The 14,890-nt window shown below is 41.9% G+C and overlaps 1 protein-coding gene across 1 annotated transcript in view; it reads left to right on the top strand.

The window, feature by feature from the left end:
• The window catches only part of PLXNC1 (plexin C1), a 71,725-nt gene that overhangs the window by 40,266 nt on the left and 16,569 nt on the right, over window positions 1–14,890 (top strand). Inside the window, exons 16-21 of the mRNA XM_075428291.1 lie at window positions 227–328; window positions 718–821; window positions 4,718–4,759; window positions 5,256–5,380; window positions 5,941–6,139; window positions 7,526–7,672. Of these exons, the coding sequence (XP_075284406.1) occupies window positions 227–328; window positions 718–821; window positions 4,718–4,759; window positions 5,256–5,380; window positions 5,941–6,139; window positions 7,526–7,672 (719 nt within the window). The remainder of the gene's footprint in view (window positions 1–226; window positions 329–717; window positions 822–4,717; window positions 4,760–5,255; window positions 5,381–5,940; window positions 6,140–7,525; window positions 7,673–14,890) is intronic.

The following is a 14,890-nucleotide window of genomic DNA, read 5'->3' as shown; positions in this document are numbered from 1 at the left end:
CCTTGTTAAAAGGAATGTCTTTTATTAAACATTGAGGTTTAGATCCAGATAACTAGGGCTTGTGGGTACTAGCACACTGACAACAGTAGAAACAGTAATCCTCCTGGAGGCTGCAAGTGTAGATTAATCTTTCTGTTTCTTAAAATAATATTATAATATGTCTTGTATAAGGGTTATCTGTTGTGCAATTTCTATACTCAGAACCTTTTATTTCTTCCTTTTTTAGCGGCATTCATAGTTACTAGATACAAATCCAAAGAGTTAACTCGTAAACAGAGTCAGCAACTTGAACTGCTGGAATATGAGATTCGGAAGGAAATACGCGAGGGTAGGTTCTAAAGAGCTTTATAGAGCTTAAGTACAGCATTATTTCTGAACTGAAACTGTCAAGAAGCTCACATTATATAAACGTTTAAATTTTATAGCTGTTAAAAGATTTTTGTGTTGTATCAGACTTCTGCTTTAATGGTGGTGTGCGCTGCAGCAGCAGATAGCACTGAGCTAATAGGATTGCATGTAATATTTCCTTCTACAAAAATGGGGGAAAAAAAAGCATTGGTACTTTCCCGCTCAGAAGAACTTCAGCTAGAAAAACAACCACTCTTCCCTGAAAACTGTTTTTTGAGGAACATCTAATAGGGACAAGTTGTAATTGTGAAGACAATTTTGTGTCATTTAAACTAACTCTCTGGGTGGGGAGGGGGGGTGCTTTTTCAGGATTTGCTGAGCTGCAGATGGATGAGTTAGACGTGGTGGATAGTTTTGGAACCGTTCCCTTCCTTGACTACAAACACTTTGCTCTTAGAACTTTCTTTCCAGAGGTAAATATTTACAAGTCTTTAAGATGTCAGCCCTGCCTAATAATGAAAAAGCTAGGAAAGTCAGGATCAAATAACTAAAGTAAATACTACAGGTAAATACTACACAGTCGTTGCACATTGTTTTCACAAGAAACTTTTCTTAAATCGAGTTACCAAAGAACACTTAAGTCTGTACATCTCTATATTTTACCAAGCCTAAATGCTGTAGATAAAGCACCGTTGTTAAATTTTCAAGGGTTGTGTATGCATCCATTTCTTTTTTGCCCAGCCTCACTAAGCTGCTTGCTTTTCAGGTCATCCTAACTAGGCTATGATTTATCCATTGCTTTTTTTGTTCTCATGCTTTCACTTTCCATGCTATAGCTAATTAGAGTAACAGTCAGGCTAGCTAACATGCTAGCTAACATCATGACACTTCCTAATTAGACTTGTGGGATGAAGAAAGGGCTCTAAGGTCATGGCTGACTTTCTACTCCAAGCTGCTGACAGAAATGGTAAGGCCTTGATTGAAGGAGTGCAAGTCAAATACTTAAAATTTACCTAGTACTTAAGTGCTGTCTGGTGTAGAGGTGGATATTCTCACTGTTCTTTGGAGCAGTTTGTGCCACTGCATCAGAGGACCGAAGAGGTCTTCTCTTGAATGTTTTACTTCTCTTGCTATTTTTTTTTGCGTCTGTGGCACATTACGATGCTGATAAGTACATTTGTCACAGCTTTCAAAATTCTATCATGATGTTAACCAGTGCTTACCGGCATTTACTAATTGGCAGAAGCTGTGCTGTCAGCTGGTGATATTTTGCTGTGCAAGTGACACCAGTGAGTAGAAACCCTTGGTTAGTGCTGTGGTGTTTTATGGTATAGCTGGTATGTATGCAAATTATCTGCTGGTCTTCATGTGTTACTCATCACTGCTGCGGCCCAGTCCTGCAGTTGTATCTGTACACTGCTGCACTTTATGGCCGTGTGTGACCCCACTAAAAGTTCGTTGTGATAAACACATGTGATAGTGCAGAATCAGGGCTTTTTTTTGTGCAACACCAAATACCAGATACTAAGGCTGAATAATATTTAACAATCACGTGTGCATAATCTTTGTATGCTTTGAGTCCAGTTCTCACACCAAAGGAAACTTTTCTGGTACTGCTGTGATGCCCCCAGGCTAATTTGTACGGGGTCACTAGGAGGTTTGAAGAAAGTGGACGAAGGAAACCTTACTTTCTGCATCTCTTTCCTTTCAGTTTGTTTTGTTGCGAGTCATATTAGCATTATAATAGTGGTTTTATTTTTGGGGATATATCTTTTCCTAGTGATAGCCCCCTGTCAAAACAGTAACAATCTGTAGAAGCTGTCTGGGTGGAAATGCTTTGATTTATGCAAATAAAAATGAAAGAAAAAAAGGCACAAAGTCTGCCACTCCGGTGCATTATGTATGGTCAGGAAGGGAAGGGCTCCTGTTTTACCTTGGTTAGTCTCGTGCCACTGCGCATACTGGAAATGATTCCAGTTAGATTTTGTCTCAGTTTGAAATACTGATACCATGAAGGTAAACTTGCCACTATTAGCTCTCTAGAGACATGCAGTGTCAGGCAAGTTATTCAACTTACTGTATACCAATTTTTCCTGCTAAGTACTTATCGTTTACATTGCGAGAGTGTCCAAACATGCCTTGTGTGCTATGAATGTAGTAGGAGAGCAGTGCTCTACTAAACAAACATCTACAGATGAAGAGAAAAGGCGATGGGGTAGTAGATTGCAACCAAGTGTCAGAAGAATTGACAAAAGGGTCGAAGTGACAAGCCACCACTTCCCTTACTAACCTCATGTGTTTGAGTGATGTCCGTGTTGTACTCTTGCTGCCTTCCAGTGTGTTCAGTGGGCTTTGTCTCATCTAATCTAAGATGTTTAAACACAGACATCAGAGCTGTTCGCTGAGCATCTTCTGTAGTCAGTGCAGAGACAGGCAGCTCAAGAAAGTGATTCATTCCACTTGCTTGAGACATCTGTTTCAGGATGGGACAAGTTGCTTACAGAGGGAGTCACATACCTAAAATTAAGACTGATGGACCCCATCTTAATTTTGAGCTTTTCGGTTCCCGCTGCTTCAATTTTCTATATTCAATCTGGCTTGATAGCTTTTGTTTTGTGCTTAATGTTTGTAGGTGTTAAATGGATATTACATCTGTTCTTAAAATATTCCTTATGTTCAGCCTGATTTTTGCTTTACTTGTTAAATTTGGGTTATTATTTCTGTTTTCCCCCAATTTCCCACATTGTTTGGTTTAATGTTACCATGCTGAGGGCTCCCTGGTCACAAGCATTTTTAACCATTAATGTGGTTCTGGTTGTTTCACTCTGTATGTGTGTTTTATTGATAGGTGGTGTTAGGGGTGCTGAAGAAGTTCTGGAAAAATGGGAATAGCCAGTGGAGGAAGAGGAAGAAGAGTGTGGTAGGGGAGAAGAGAACAGGAGGCATGAGGAAAGGGAGGGATGAAAAATCAGATATGTAGGTGAAAAATTAGATGTGAGCTGGCAATGTGAACTCGCAGCCCAGCAGGCCAGCTGTACCTTGGGCTGCATAAAATGAAGCGTGGCCAGCAGGTCAAGGGAGGTGATTCTGCCCCTCTGCTCTGGTGAGACCCCACCTGGAGTCCTGCGTCCAGCTCTGGAGCCCTAAGCACAGGACGGACATCGACCTATTGGAGCGGGTCCAGAGGAGGGCCACAAAAATGATCTGAGGGCTGGAACACCTCTCCTGTGAGGAAAGGCTGAGAGAGTTGGGGCTGTTCAGCCTGGAGAAGAGAAGGCTCCGGTCAAACCTTATTTGCAGCCTTTCACTATAAAGGAGGTTTGTAAAAAAAGATGAAGAGAGACTTTTTATCAGGGCCTGTAGTGACAGCATGAGGGGCAATGGTTTCAAACTGCAAGAGGATAGATCTAGATTGAACATAAGGAAGAAATTCTTTAGTATGAGGATGATGGAGCCCTGGAAGAAGTCCAGAGAAGCTGTGGCTGCCCCCTCCCTGGAAGTGTTCAGGGCCAGGTTGGATGGGGCTTTGAGCAACCTGGTCTAGTGGAAGGTGTCCCTGCCCATGGCAGGGGGTTGGACTAGACGATCTTTGAAGGTGCCTTCCAACCCAAACCATTCTGTGATTCTATAAGGAAACTAGGGGCTGCCAGCATCACAGATAAAGCAGACGACAGTAGATGTTAGTAGTGTGAATTTGTTGCTCAAGGGTGGTGCTTTGGGAACATGCAGCTGTATTGGGATCTTACAGGCTGTAAGAGTCAGACAAGAGACGTTGACAAGGCGTTTGAGAACTGGGCGCTTCCCTGCGTTGTGATAGCTTTTGCTAGGAATGGGTGTGTAGTGGCACCTGTGCCTCTCTGCAGCCTGGCAGCATGGACCTCCTGGAGAGTTCATTAGTGAGCATTCAGAAAGTGCCTTGAGATGAATGGAGGCAGATGAACTCAAGTATCGCTCTGTTACAGAAACCCGGTATACCAAAGGCTATCATTGCCACCCAAGAAGGCTGCAGCCTGCAGCACCCCTTGCACACCAGCACATTTGCAGATGAGGGTAATAAACAGCTTTTCCTGCGGATTGTTCGTTGACTGCTGTGCTAGTGCAATGCCACAGCACAGAGTAGCACACACAGTAACACTGAAGTCAATACCAGGTCATCTTTGAGAGTTTGCTGTTCAGTGAACTTTGGCAACACCTTTGCAGAACATATTGTGTAGAGTTTTTATACTGTAGCCGCACTAGAAGCCAGCATTTCCATTGTTTTATTTCAAGTTACATGCCATCAGGAACATGCTTGGCATGTTTAACATACATGTGTTAGAAACTTTTGGTATATATAAGAATGATAAATATCACCTGTCTTATATTTTAGTCAGGAGGCTTTGCATCTATCTTCAGTGAAGACATGCCACAGGTAAGTTAATGTAGTGTGATATGCTTTAATTAATAAATATTTTTTCAAGAGTGATTGTATCCCTTGTCTCAGTGTTGTCCTAGAACACATCAGATATTGCATTTTCAGTGTGTTCCCTTTCTCCCATGAGGAGGTTTACATGGATTTATACATTAACAGAATTTGGTATGTAAGATGCTGTTACCCAATGTATATTATGACTTATTTAAATAAAATAAACAGAATCTAGTCATGGGAAATGACAGGCAAACTTAACTATTGGCATTAATTTGTGTATATGACAGAAAATGTATGTTCTGCATCTGTGTACTCTGTGTTGTACACAAACGCAAATGCATCGTCGGTAAAATCCTGAGACCCGTGAGATAAATGCAGTATTCCCACTGATTTGAATGAGGCCAGGATCCTATCCCATATGTTGCTTACCATTTTTCTGAGCATGAAGAATCCATCATAGCCAAACTACAGTTTGCTTATTTTTGTTTAACTATTCCAGAGCAGAGACCAAACGAGCAAGGATGAAAGCTTCAACATGTTGCATGCTTTAATTTGTAACAAGAACTTTCTTGTTACTCTCATTCACACCCTTGAAAAGCAGAAAAATTTCTCTGTGAAAGACAGGTATAGTATGATTATGCTTATCATCTTCAAGACAAAGAATTAGCAGGAAAAACCAACATGGATTGTAGCACACAAATGTAATTTCTACTTCTTGCGAAACAAGCTTGCATTACTCTAGAGTATTTCTCCATCTTCTCCGTCTGCACACACTGAGGAAGAAAAAGCATTGAGATTAAAGGAGGCCAGTAAAGAGGAATCAGAATGTTTGTACATATAAACAAAGAGGCAAAGGAGCAGGAAAACTCACTTTAAAACTGTAAACACTTACTGCAGTTAGATCAACAGCTCTGCAGTTTAGAAATGTTCTGTCACTGAAGCAGGTGTTGTTCTGCAGAATTAAATTTAGAGACACAAATTCTGTGTTTAAAAAATAATCACAAGAGCAGATGCACTTGCATTTTTTATATTTTTGTAGAGATCAGTGGACAGTTTCTGTGCCTGAGGAGGGAAAACATAGGATATGAACTGCACAATTGTGTTTCATTTGTTAAAGATGACTGGAAAGAGAAATTTGAAATATTATAGCATTCTTTTTTTTTCTGTTTTGTTTTTTTTAACAGGTGCTTGTTTGCATCCTTCTTGACAATTGCACTACAAACTAAGCTAGTTTATCTAACCCATATTTTGGAAGTGTTGACAAAGGACTTGATGGAGCAATCGAGCAATGTACAGCCTAAGCTTCTGCTCAGACGAACTGAATCTGTGGTAGAAAAATTGCTGACAAACTGGATGTCTGTCTGCCTTTCCGGATTTCTCCGGGTATGTGTACATCTTTTCACTACGAAAGATACACGAAGAATTTTTTTAACTGATTTTTTCTATAGGAATTGTCAGGGCGGTCGGTTTAAGGCATTCAGTCTAACATTTAACATTATTAATGTGTGCTCTTCTAGCTTAGGTGACTTAGCTAGATTCATCAATAGGATGTAGGAGAAGTAGGTGTCTGTAAGCAATGGTCGTGTCATTGGTTTGGCTGAGATTTGGGTAATTTTGTAATTCTAGCATATCCTTTCCTCATGTCAGACGTTAGAGATGTGTTATGATCATACTAAAAGCCTGGCACACTTGTTAAAATGCAGCTGTAGCTTTCTACGCAAGCTGTTGGGAACCTACCACGTAATGGAGATTTAAAGAATACCGTCTTTTGGAAAACTAAACTTCTTTCCAAACTTTTTAACCTCTGAACAGCATTTCAGGTTTCAAGAACTAAATGTCCTCAAGTGGAAACAAAATAAGCGTTTTCTGTCCCTTCACCGTTTGTTTATTTTACCTGCTTGGTAGCACTTCGTTCTTGGTTTCAGTGCTTGGTTATGCTTCCTGCCTCTTACCCACATGATGGTATCACACTGTTGGTATCATTCCTATCAGTCCTTGCATTAATGCAGCAGCAGAATCGTGTGAGGCTCAGCAACTCACACTGGTTTCCTGAAAGCCCAGGAGAGAGCCAGGGAACTGTCAGAGATCTGTTCTCCATACACCAGTCGTCTTTATGGAGCTGTGCTAGTGAGATGCCATAGCCAGGCTGCAGGAATGATGTCACGTGGAAACAAAAGACCCATCTTTCCGTTCCCAGGTGCTTTCCTGAAGCCTGGGTTTCAGGCAGGAGAGGGAAGCTCCAGTTTCATTCCCGCTTTTGCTGATGCACCAGTGTGTGTCCCACCACCGTGCTCCCAAAGCTTTTTTTCAGAGACAACAAGGGGAGGTGCCAATTCAGAAGGAAGCTAGTTGTTAGCTTGTTTTCTCACAAGACTGAAAAAGGAAGAAATAGCTGAAGTGTGCGCGTGAACACATGCACATCTCAGACACCCCACCCTCTCTTTGGTGGAACTGGGAAGCGTCTGCCAGGTGGAGTAGGAGCAGCTTGTCTGTAGCGTGCTTGTGCACAGCAAGGGGCTGTGAGCTATCTTGCCACACACTCCAGCTGTCCCTTGCTATTTGCATGAGACTTTCACACCAGAACGCAAAGGGTGGAGGTTAAACAAATAACTAGATAAATCTGCTCAGAGGGATTTTCTTTTCTAATTGCAAGATACCAAGTTAGTTAAAAGGAAATAGCTGAATTTGTTACACTTGATGTTTTTCTATTCGTGCCCATTTAACGATTACAAAAATAAACATGTTCCTTGTGTTTGTTTCATGTCCTAGGAGACAATTGGTGAACCTTTCTATTTGCTAGTGACAACCCTCAATCAGAGGATAAACAAAGGACCTGTTGACGCGATAACTTGCAAAGCCCTGTACACGCTTAACGAAGACTGGCTGCTGTGGCAAGTGTCTGAATTCAAAACAGTGGTACGTTTGCCAGTTTGTATTCCCTCCAAACACAGACAACTATAACGTTTTCTCTTTTCCTAGGTAGCTAAATTAAGGCTCTTAGACACTAAGGTGATGGTTAAGTACCCAGGTAATAAAACTGTTATTGCTGACGAAGTTTCAAAACACAGTAGAGTTTAACTAGCTGGTATTTCACCAATATACATTTCACAAATAGCATTCACTCCTCGCTTCACAGCATGCCTAAATCACCAAAGGTTAGGTTTAATGAAGTCTCGTGGTATTAAAATTGCTTCTTATTTTAAAGCGTCCTACAAAAATATAAACATATGCTTAGAATTTAAACTAAATTACACTTTTCCAATGAATGAAAGAATGGAATGCAGAGGTTTTATTTTTCTATTGTGTTTGCTTGTGGCTAATATTCAGGCAGCAATAATTTGCTGTGGGTTTCCACGTTATTAGCTCCAAATTAGCAAGGTTACAGTGTGGTGGGTTTTAATTAGTTTCCTGGTTAGAAACAAGGTATTTGGGAAGCCTAGCTAAGTTTCTGGACTTTACAATAGATTTCTTGCCTTTCTCAAAGCAACTATGAAGTGCTTCCTATTTTACAGTTACACCCAGTTGCTTTCTTTGAAAGCAGGAATTCCCTTACTGATTGTCATTCTGACACTGAGGGGAGAAGGGACAGCAAAGGTTTTCAGAATAACCAGGGCACTTTTTTCCCAGAATTTCCAAATGGTTTGGAGTCTGAGAGCTTAAAAATCTGCATTTCTAGTCATCTCCATAGCTTCCCTGCATCTTAACTCCTGGCTTCCTGTCAGAGTCACCAACCAGACAGGAGTATGAGAAGTGTGGCTGAATAGTGGGCTTCCGAGCTTGGGAACAGAAGCTGCCAGGGCAGCAGCTGCCATGGCAGGGACACTGCAGGATGGCTGTGGAGGAGAATTCAGGCCTTTTCAGAGCCCGTATCCTGAGTCTCGGGTAGGGCTGGAGCTTCCAGGTCTGCCCGTCTCCCATTTTTGCAGCAGGAACCTGGAGGTCCTAAGATGCCACATACTGGAGTAGACTACATGACCCTGAAATTTTGGCTGGTCAGCAGTCCGTTGGACTTAGCTTACTGGGTCATGTAGGAAGCTCGCCGAAATGACAACCTGTGAAACATTTCTGAATTGTGATTTTCAGCTGAAAGCTCTTGGACTGAAAAATTTGTAGTCGAATCCTTTTATAGTTATTTACAAAGCTGTTGTTGGAAGCTTCATTTGAAGGTACTTCAAGCTAAGTTACCACAGTGTGCATTTGGAAAGGAAGTTTGTGACTGAAAAGTAAACGCATAATACCGTATCTTTGGTTTCCTTGTTTGTGCGCTGCTTTCTGGCATGCATTTGGGATCCTGGGTAAGTTTAAGTATATTGCTATATATATATACATAGGATACAAAACCCAGTAGTTACGCACAGCAACAATTTTCAAGCAAGCTCAGTATGCCTGTTACTAGTAGACCACACAGGAACATCTGGTCCTGTGGAATTGGTTGACTTTTCTAATTTATAACCCAAATTCAAATTGAGAGCACCTTGATGGGATAGCTGGCTCTGAAACTGCTGCACACTGCCTGAAATACTTTTCTTAGTGCTACTTCTGTGCATGCAGTTGCTGATAGGGTCTTGTGGGCAGCCTGCAGTGAAGGGGAGAGAGGGGAAGTGGTCTGAAGGACTCGGTATCAGTGGGGAAGGCTGACTGCGGGTGGATGAGGAAGCGAGAGAGCAGATAGCCTTTCTCGAACATTGTTTGCTGACTTTGTATTCCTGCTTTTAAATAAGAGATAATGATACTGTTACAGGGTTAGTAAGTCTCCTTTCCCTGGTGAGGTCCAGCAGTTTATTGGACTTGGTTGAGAGGTGGCTGAATGTTCCCTTTAAAACCGTCAGGAGAGGGGATCCTCCAGTAACATTACAGAGATGGAGCCCAAGGACTCTAGTTCCAGCTGGACAGGGAAAGTTTTGTTTGGTGTCTGGTCTAAGACCGACGCTGGAAACTAAAACTGTTGTGAAAGAGATTTAGGTGGAAGAGTGAGGCTTTCTGGGCTGGGGAAGCAGGCCAGCTGTGCACGTTTTCTCTTCAAGAATAGCATTTAACAGGACGCTAAAGTGAACGAGTCAGTTTTTCTTCTCTCGCCAACACCACTTCACATGCACTGCAATGACATGGAGGACCTGTGAGCGAACAGACAGGGAACCTTTTTTCTCCTTTCTTTGGAAGAAAATTTCTACCTAAAGGATTGCAGATTTTGTTTTCTAAATGGAAAAAATTCTGAGCTGTTTTCAAATGCATGTGCATGTTACATTATGAGTCTTGCAGTATTTTGTTGGTATTTTATTTTGCCCCTTTCCATAGCCCCACAATGGCAGTACGTTAAAGCCTATCTGTCCAGAGCAAAGTATAAAAACATAGCCAAAAAAGTATCTTTTCAGTAGAAAGATACTGAAGCACATCTGCAAACACTCAGTGTCCAGATTTTTAAGCATTGTAAACACTTGAAGACACAGGGATGCGTCTGGTAGGGAGTTTGACTCTCAAATCAGTGACAGAGTACATGCAAGGGTGTAGGGCATGCAAATCTCTCCTTTCAGGACTGGTATTTCAGTTCCAAACCAATAGAAGTGGGATATAGACAGGCTCCTAAAAATCAGGGGCAGCTCCACAGGTCTTCTCCTAAACACACCACTATGCAGATAAACTGTTGGGGCAGGAGAAGGAAGAAGCACTGGGTATAGAGAAAGAAGGAAGGATGGGAGAGATTTTCTGAAATTCAGGCCATTTGTAATAGGAAAAAAAGTGAACTAAAAAACATGTGGTTTTGAACGGTATTAGAATTGTCCTTTGGCTGGGCCCCATGCCTTTTTTAAAAAGGCCACAGACCTTGGGACCAGCCAACCCCCTACTGTTACCTCTCTCTGCTGGAAGGGGTCAGATACTGAACAGAAATGGACTGCTGAAATACATACTCAAAGCAGAGGAACTGAAGGACAGATGCCTCTAAAAGCACTAATCCAGTATAAGCTGAGGAGCTGTGTGGTTTCACGCCGTGCTTATATTTGAGTACTGAGAAATAAAACTGCTTTGAAAGAGACTCGGATGTGTCCTGGAGCCTTTTCACAGGCTGAGGAAGCAAGCCTGCTTTCTCACAGGCAGACAAGCAGCTGCACCCCTTTGTGGATAATTTCCTCAAGGACTGATGAAGAGGCACGGTCCACAGCTGGGTGTTAGCATTTCACTGCAAACTGCAGTGTTTTATTTTAAACAGAAAAGCTATTCAATGCCAGGCTGGCATGACGGAAGTTCTCCGTGAAAACTCTCCTGTGGAAAACCAGGGGACATTTCTTCGTGTGGTAAACTTAGTGCTCCAGCATTCTTTTGAATAGTCGCTGCTTATTTTAAAAAGGGGATTTGGGCTGTTGCATTCTTTGCTGAAATGAGTTTACACTTTCAGATGGGAAGAAATGATCTAATTCACCTGTTCAGCCAACAGCCTTGTATCAGGAATAGTTTGGCCAGCAGGAGTAGGGAGGTGATCGTGCCCCTGTACTTGGCACTGGTGAGGCGGCACCTCAAATGCTGTGTTCAGTTTTGGGCCCCTCACTACACGAGGGACATTGAGTTGCTGGTGCGTGCCCACAGAAGGGCAGTGAGGCTGGTGAGGGGTCTGGAGAACAAGTCTTATGAGGAGTGGCTGAGGGAGCTGGGGCTGTTTAGTCTGGAGAAGAGGAGGCTGAGGGGGGACCTTATTGCTCTCTACAACTGCCTGAAAGGAGGTTGTAGTGAGGCAGGTGTTGGTCTCTTCTCCCAAGTAACTAGCCATAGGATGAGAGGCAATGGCCTCAAGCTGCATCAGGGGAGGTTTAGATTAGGTATTAGGAAAAATTTCTTTGCTGAAAGAGTGGTCAGACATTGGAACAGGCTGCCCAGGGAGGTGGCTGAGTCACCATCCCTGGAGGTGTTTAAAAGACATGTAGATATGACACTTTGGGATATGGTGTAGCCGGCATGGTGGTGTTGGGTTGACAGTTGGACTTCATTTTAGAGGTCTTTTCCAACCTTAATTATTCTATGATTCTGTGATTGAAAATGAAGCAAAGCTACATGGTGGAAGGTTGCTCAAAGTGTTGAACAGCTTTACGAATTAAAAGAAGGGTATTAAGAGAAGTGGGAGGGCTGTCAGGGAGTAAAGCAGAGACAGGGAACCCAACTTCCTAAGAAGACACCATGGCTGTGGTATTACTAGGCACGCTTTGTGAGGGATCAGGAAGCTGTTAAAAGCAATGTGACGTGGGGGTTTTTGTCAGCAGAGAAGGATGCAGCAGCCCTTGCTAGGAAATGAGCAGTGCAGATGTTGGCTACGGGAGAGTCTTCTGAATTAGGTACAGATGGAGTACCATACTGTAGCATCGAGAGTACAACCCTCACTTTGCATAGTGCCCATCTAGCCTAAATTTAACTCCTGTAACATTTTCTATGCTGATTTGTAAGCTGTTCTGTAACCTCTTCATGGGTAACTGTTCTGGCTGCTACAGAAGGATTGTACAATCAGTCTGATTTTTTCCTATTTGTTGTATTTCATAGGCCAGGAGATAGGGAATTAGGTTTAAGGCAGTTTCGTTGTGCTGTACGTCATGGTGCTGTCTCCTTTACATAAATTCTCTTACCAATCCAAAGTTTTTCTTGTTTTTTTCAGTCTGTCTGATAAATGGAAATATGCTTTGTTCATATGCATAGCTGAATAGAGAACAGGGTAATGAATAAGAGCCCTTGAATATCTCAGATGATTTTTCTTTACTTCTAAGAAAATATGGTATTATCACATTTCTTTATTAAATCACATCTCATTTATTATCTGCTATGGTTATTAATAGCGCTACTAAATAATTCGTTGTTTGAAATTCATTTTCAAGAAAACTACAAATTAAAAAAAATCTGTAAACGTTGTCTTCAAATGTTGTTATTACTGTCACTGCATGAGTAAAAATATGTTTTTAAAATCTATTCCTGTCTTTTAGCTAAGTACCTAGCTAGTTCCTATTCAAGTAGTTGCAGATGCTTGCCTCGTTTTCCTTAAGTAGCCTTTATCAATTCTTGCAACCTGTGTTAAGCCTTTGCTGAAGAGCACTCTGACCTTGTGTTGCTAACCGCTAATTTCTAGTGCCTGACATCTCAACTCTAGATATTACTAGGTTGAACCACATGTCCTCTAATTTCCTCCTGAATCTTTCCCTAAGTTAACTTGTATTTTTCTTTCCTTTGCAAAGTGAGAGAGCTTAGAAGAGCGCCTGATGGTGTTTCCTCGTGACTTCCAGTGTGTCCTGTGATTTCTCTTAAGTGTTTTCTGACCTTCAGAGCTGATCATAAAAGGGCTTTCATAATTTTACAGTCATTTCTGATTCTTTTTCCAGTTCTACACTTTGTGTCTAAATGCAGTGATGGTGGCTGTCAGCTTCTGATTAATGGTTTCTAAAGCCAGGGATTGTGCTGTCAGACAGGTTGAATCTGATTTATGAAAACTTCAGCTATGGAGTGAAGACATGATAATAATTGGGTTTCCTAGCTCCCCATCAATTGCTTCATCACTTAAGATTAACTTCTGCATATCAGCAAAACTGTCTGGCTCTCTTGGTTTAGAGACTTTTATACGTTTAAATTTTTCTTCCCATCTACTACTACTTTGAGTCATAAAGTATTGTTATTATCCTCACATTGTGGATACTTTCGATTAAGGAGTCCATAAATGACTTGTATTCCACCTACATAAAGGACTGCTACTCTCTTTTTACAGTCCTGTCATTCTACAATGAGTTGAGCGGGGATGGGAGGACTAATAGCTGAAGAGGCTGCACATTTATGTGCAATCTGTGTGAGAGCATGTGCTGAAAAGGAAATGCAGCAGAGAAAAACACAGTTTCTCTTGACAGTCTGAAAGAAAGAGGAATTGAAAGAGAAGTAGGAATATGAATATAGCAGTGTAGGAATAATGCTAGGAGGAATGGATCAACTAAGGGAAGGAATGCCTCCAAGGGTGTAAAGACAAATCAACGTCAGTTAAAGTGTGAATAGCTGCTCCTGAAAGATCAGTTTGTAGACTAGAAGAGACAAAGACTTTGATTAAAATGTATTTTCCAAAGACAAAACACAGTTAGTCCCTGTCCACATTTTATGCTACAAGACCATGACCTCAGGGCGATCAAAGTCAAGGACAGGACTGCTGTCTGTTCAGTTGGTCTGTGGGCCTAACCAAGCATGACTCCCTCATTCCTGTGCCAATATATTTTTTACTAATTTTCCACGTGAAATCCCAGCCTGAGGCATGGCATTCAGTCTGCGTCTTCTTCTGAGGGCACTGTTCCCACATTTCCTCCTCTTATGTTCCGTCTGTCCTTTCCCTGGACTCATTTTCCTCACAATTAAACATCTCAGTGTCCTGATTAAGTTATTCTCAGTTACTTCAGGTACGTCCTAGTCTTACTTAAATCCTGATCTTCATAGTTTTGGAACTCTGTTTTTAATACTCCTTTTGCTTCTCTAGAAACAGTGAAGTTAATTTATGTCTCACTGGACCGCTTTTTTTCACCACTAGTGTGTTGTAATTTCCACTCTTGCTGGGTAATAAAGCAGAAAATAGCATTTTACAACTATTAATAACCATGCATTTTTCTAAGAAGAGAGAAAAGTTGGCTCTGCAGCAACCTGGACGGAAGTTCTTTCCTTCACATGACAGCAGGGAAAAAAAAAGTTTTTAGTTGTTTCCTCTTTTAACAGTCACTCCTTCACTGAGTCACACCTGCAGTGCTCACATTTCAGTCGAAAGATCTGTATTATACCAGAAATGTCCAACAGCCAGAATAGTTCGAGTACGTAGGTTTTCCTATGCCACTTGCAGTCAAGTGCTGGCACCTAAAACACTTCTTTTAATCCTGTCCTGAGGCACCTGCAGCAGGAGGTCTGTATCAATGTAGCCAAACAGTGATGTCTGCAAGGAGCAGGCTACGGCACCGGACATGAGTGCTATTATCACTCAGCACTAGCAGCCCTGTGCTCATCCCTTTTCCCTTCCTTTTGGAAGCAGTTGGTCTGCCTGACCTGACCAGAAATACAACCTGGCTAAGAACATTCCCTGGAGATGGCTGCCCAGTCACGTTGGCACCTCCCTCTCACCCATGCTCACCTTGTGTGAAGCCCAGCAGA

Source organism: Opisthocomus hoazin, chromosome 8 (genome assembly GCF_030867145.1).
Source record: "Opisthocomus hoazin isolate bOpiHoa1 chromosome 8, bOpiHoa1.hap1, whole genome shotgun sequence".
NCBI lineage: Eukaryota > Metazoa > Chordata > Aves > Opisthocomiformes > Opisthocomidae > Opisthocomus > Opisthocomus hoazin.
Note: the sequence above shows the minus strand (reverse complement) of the source record. Positions and strands in the feature narration are given on the sequence as shown.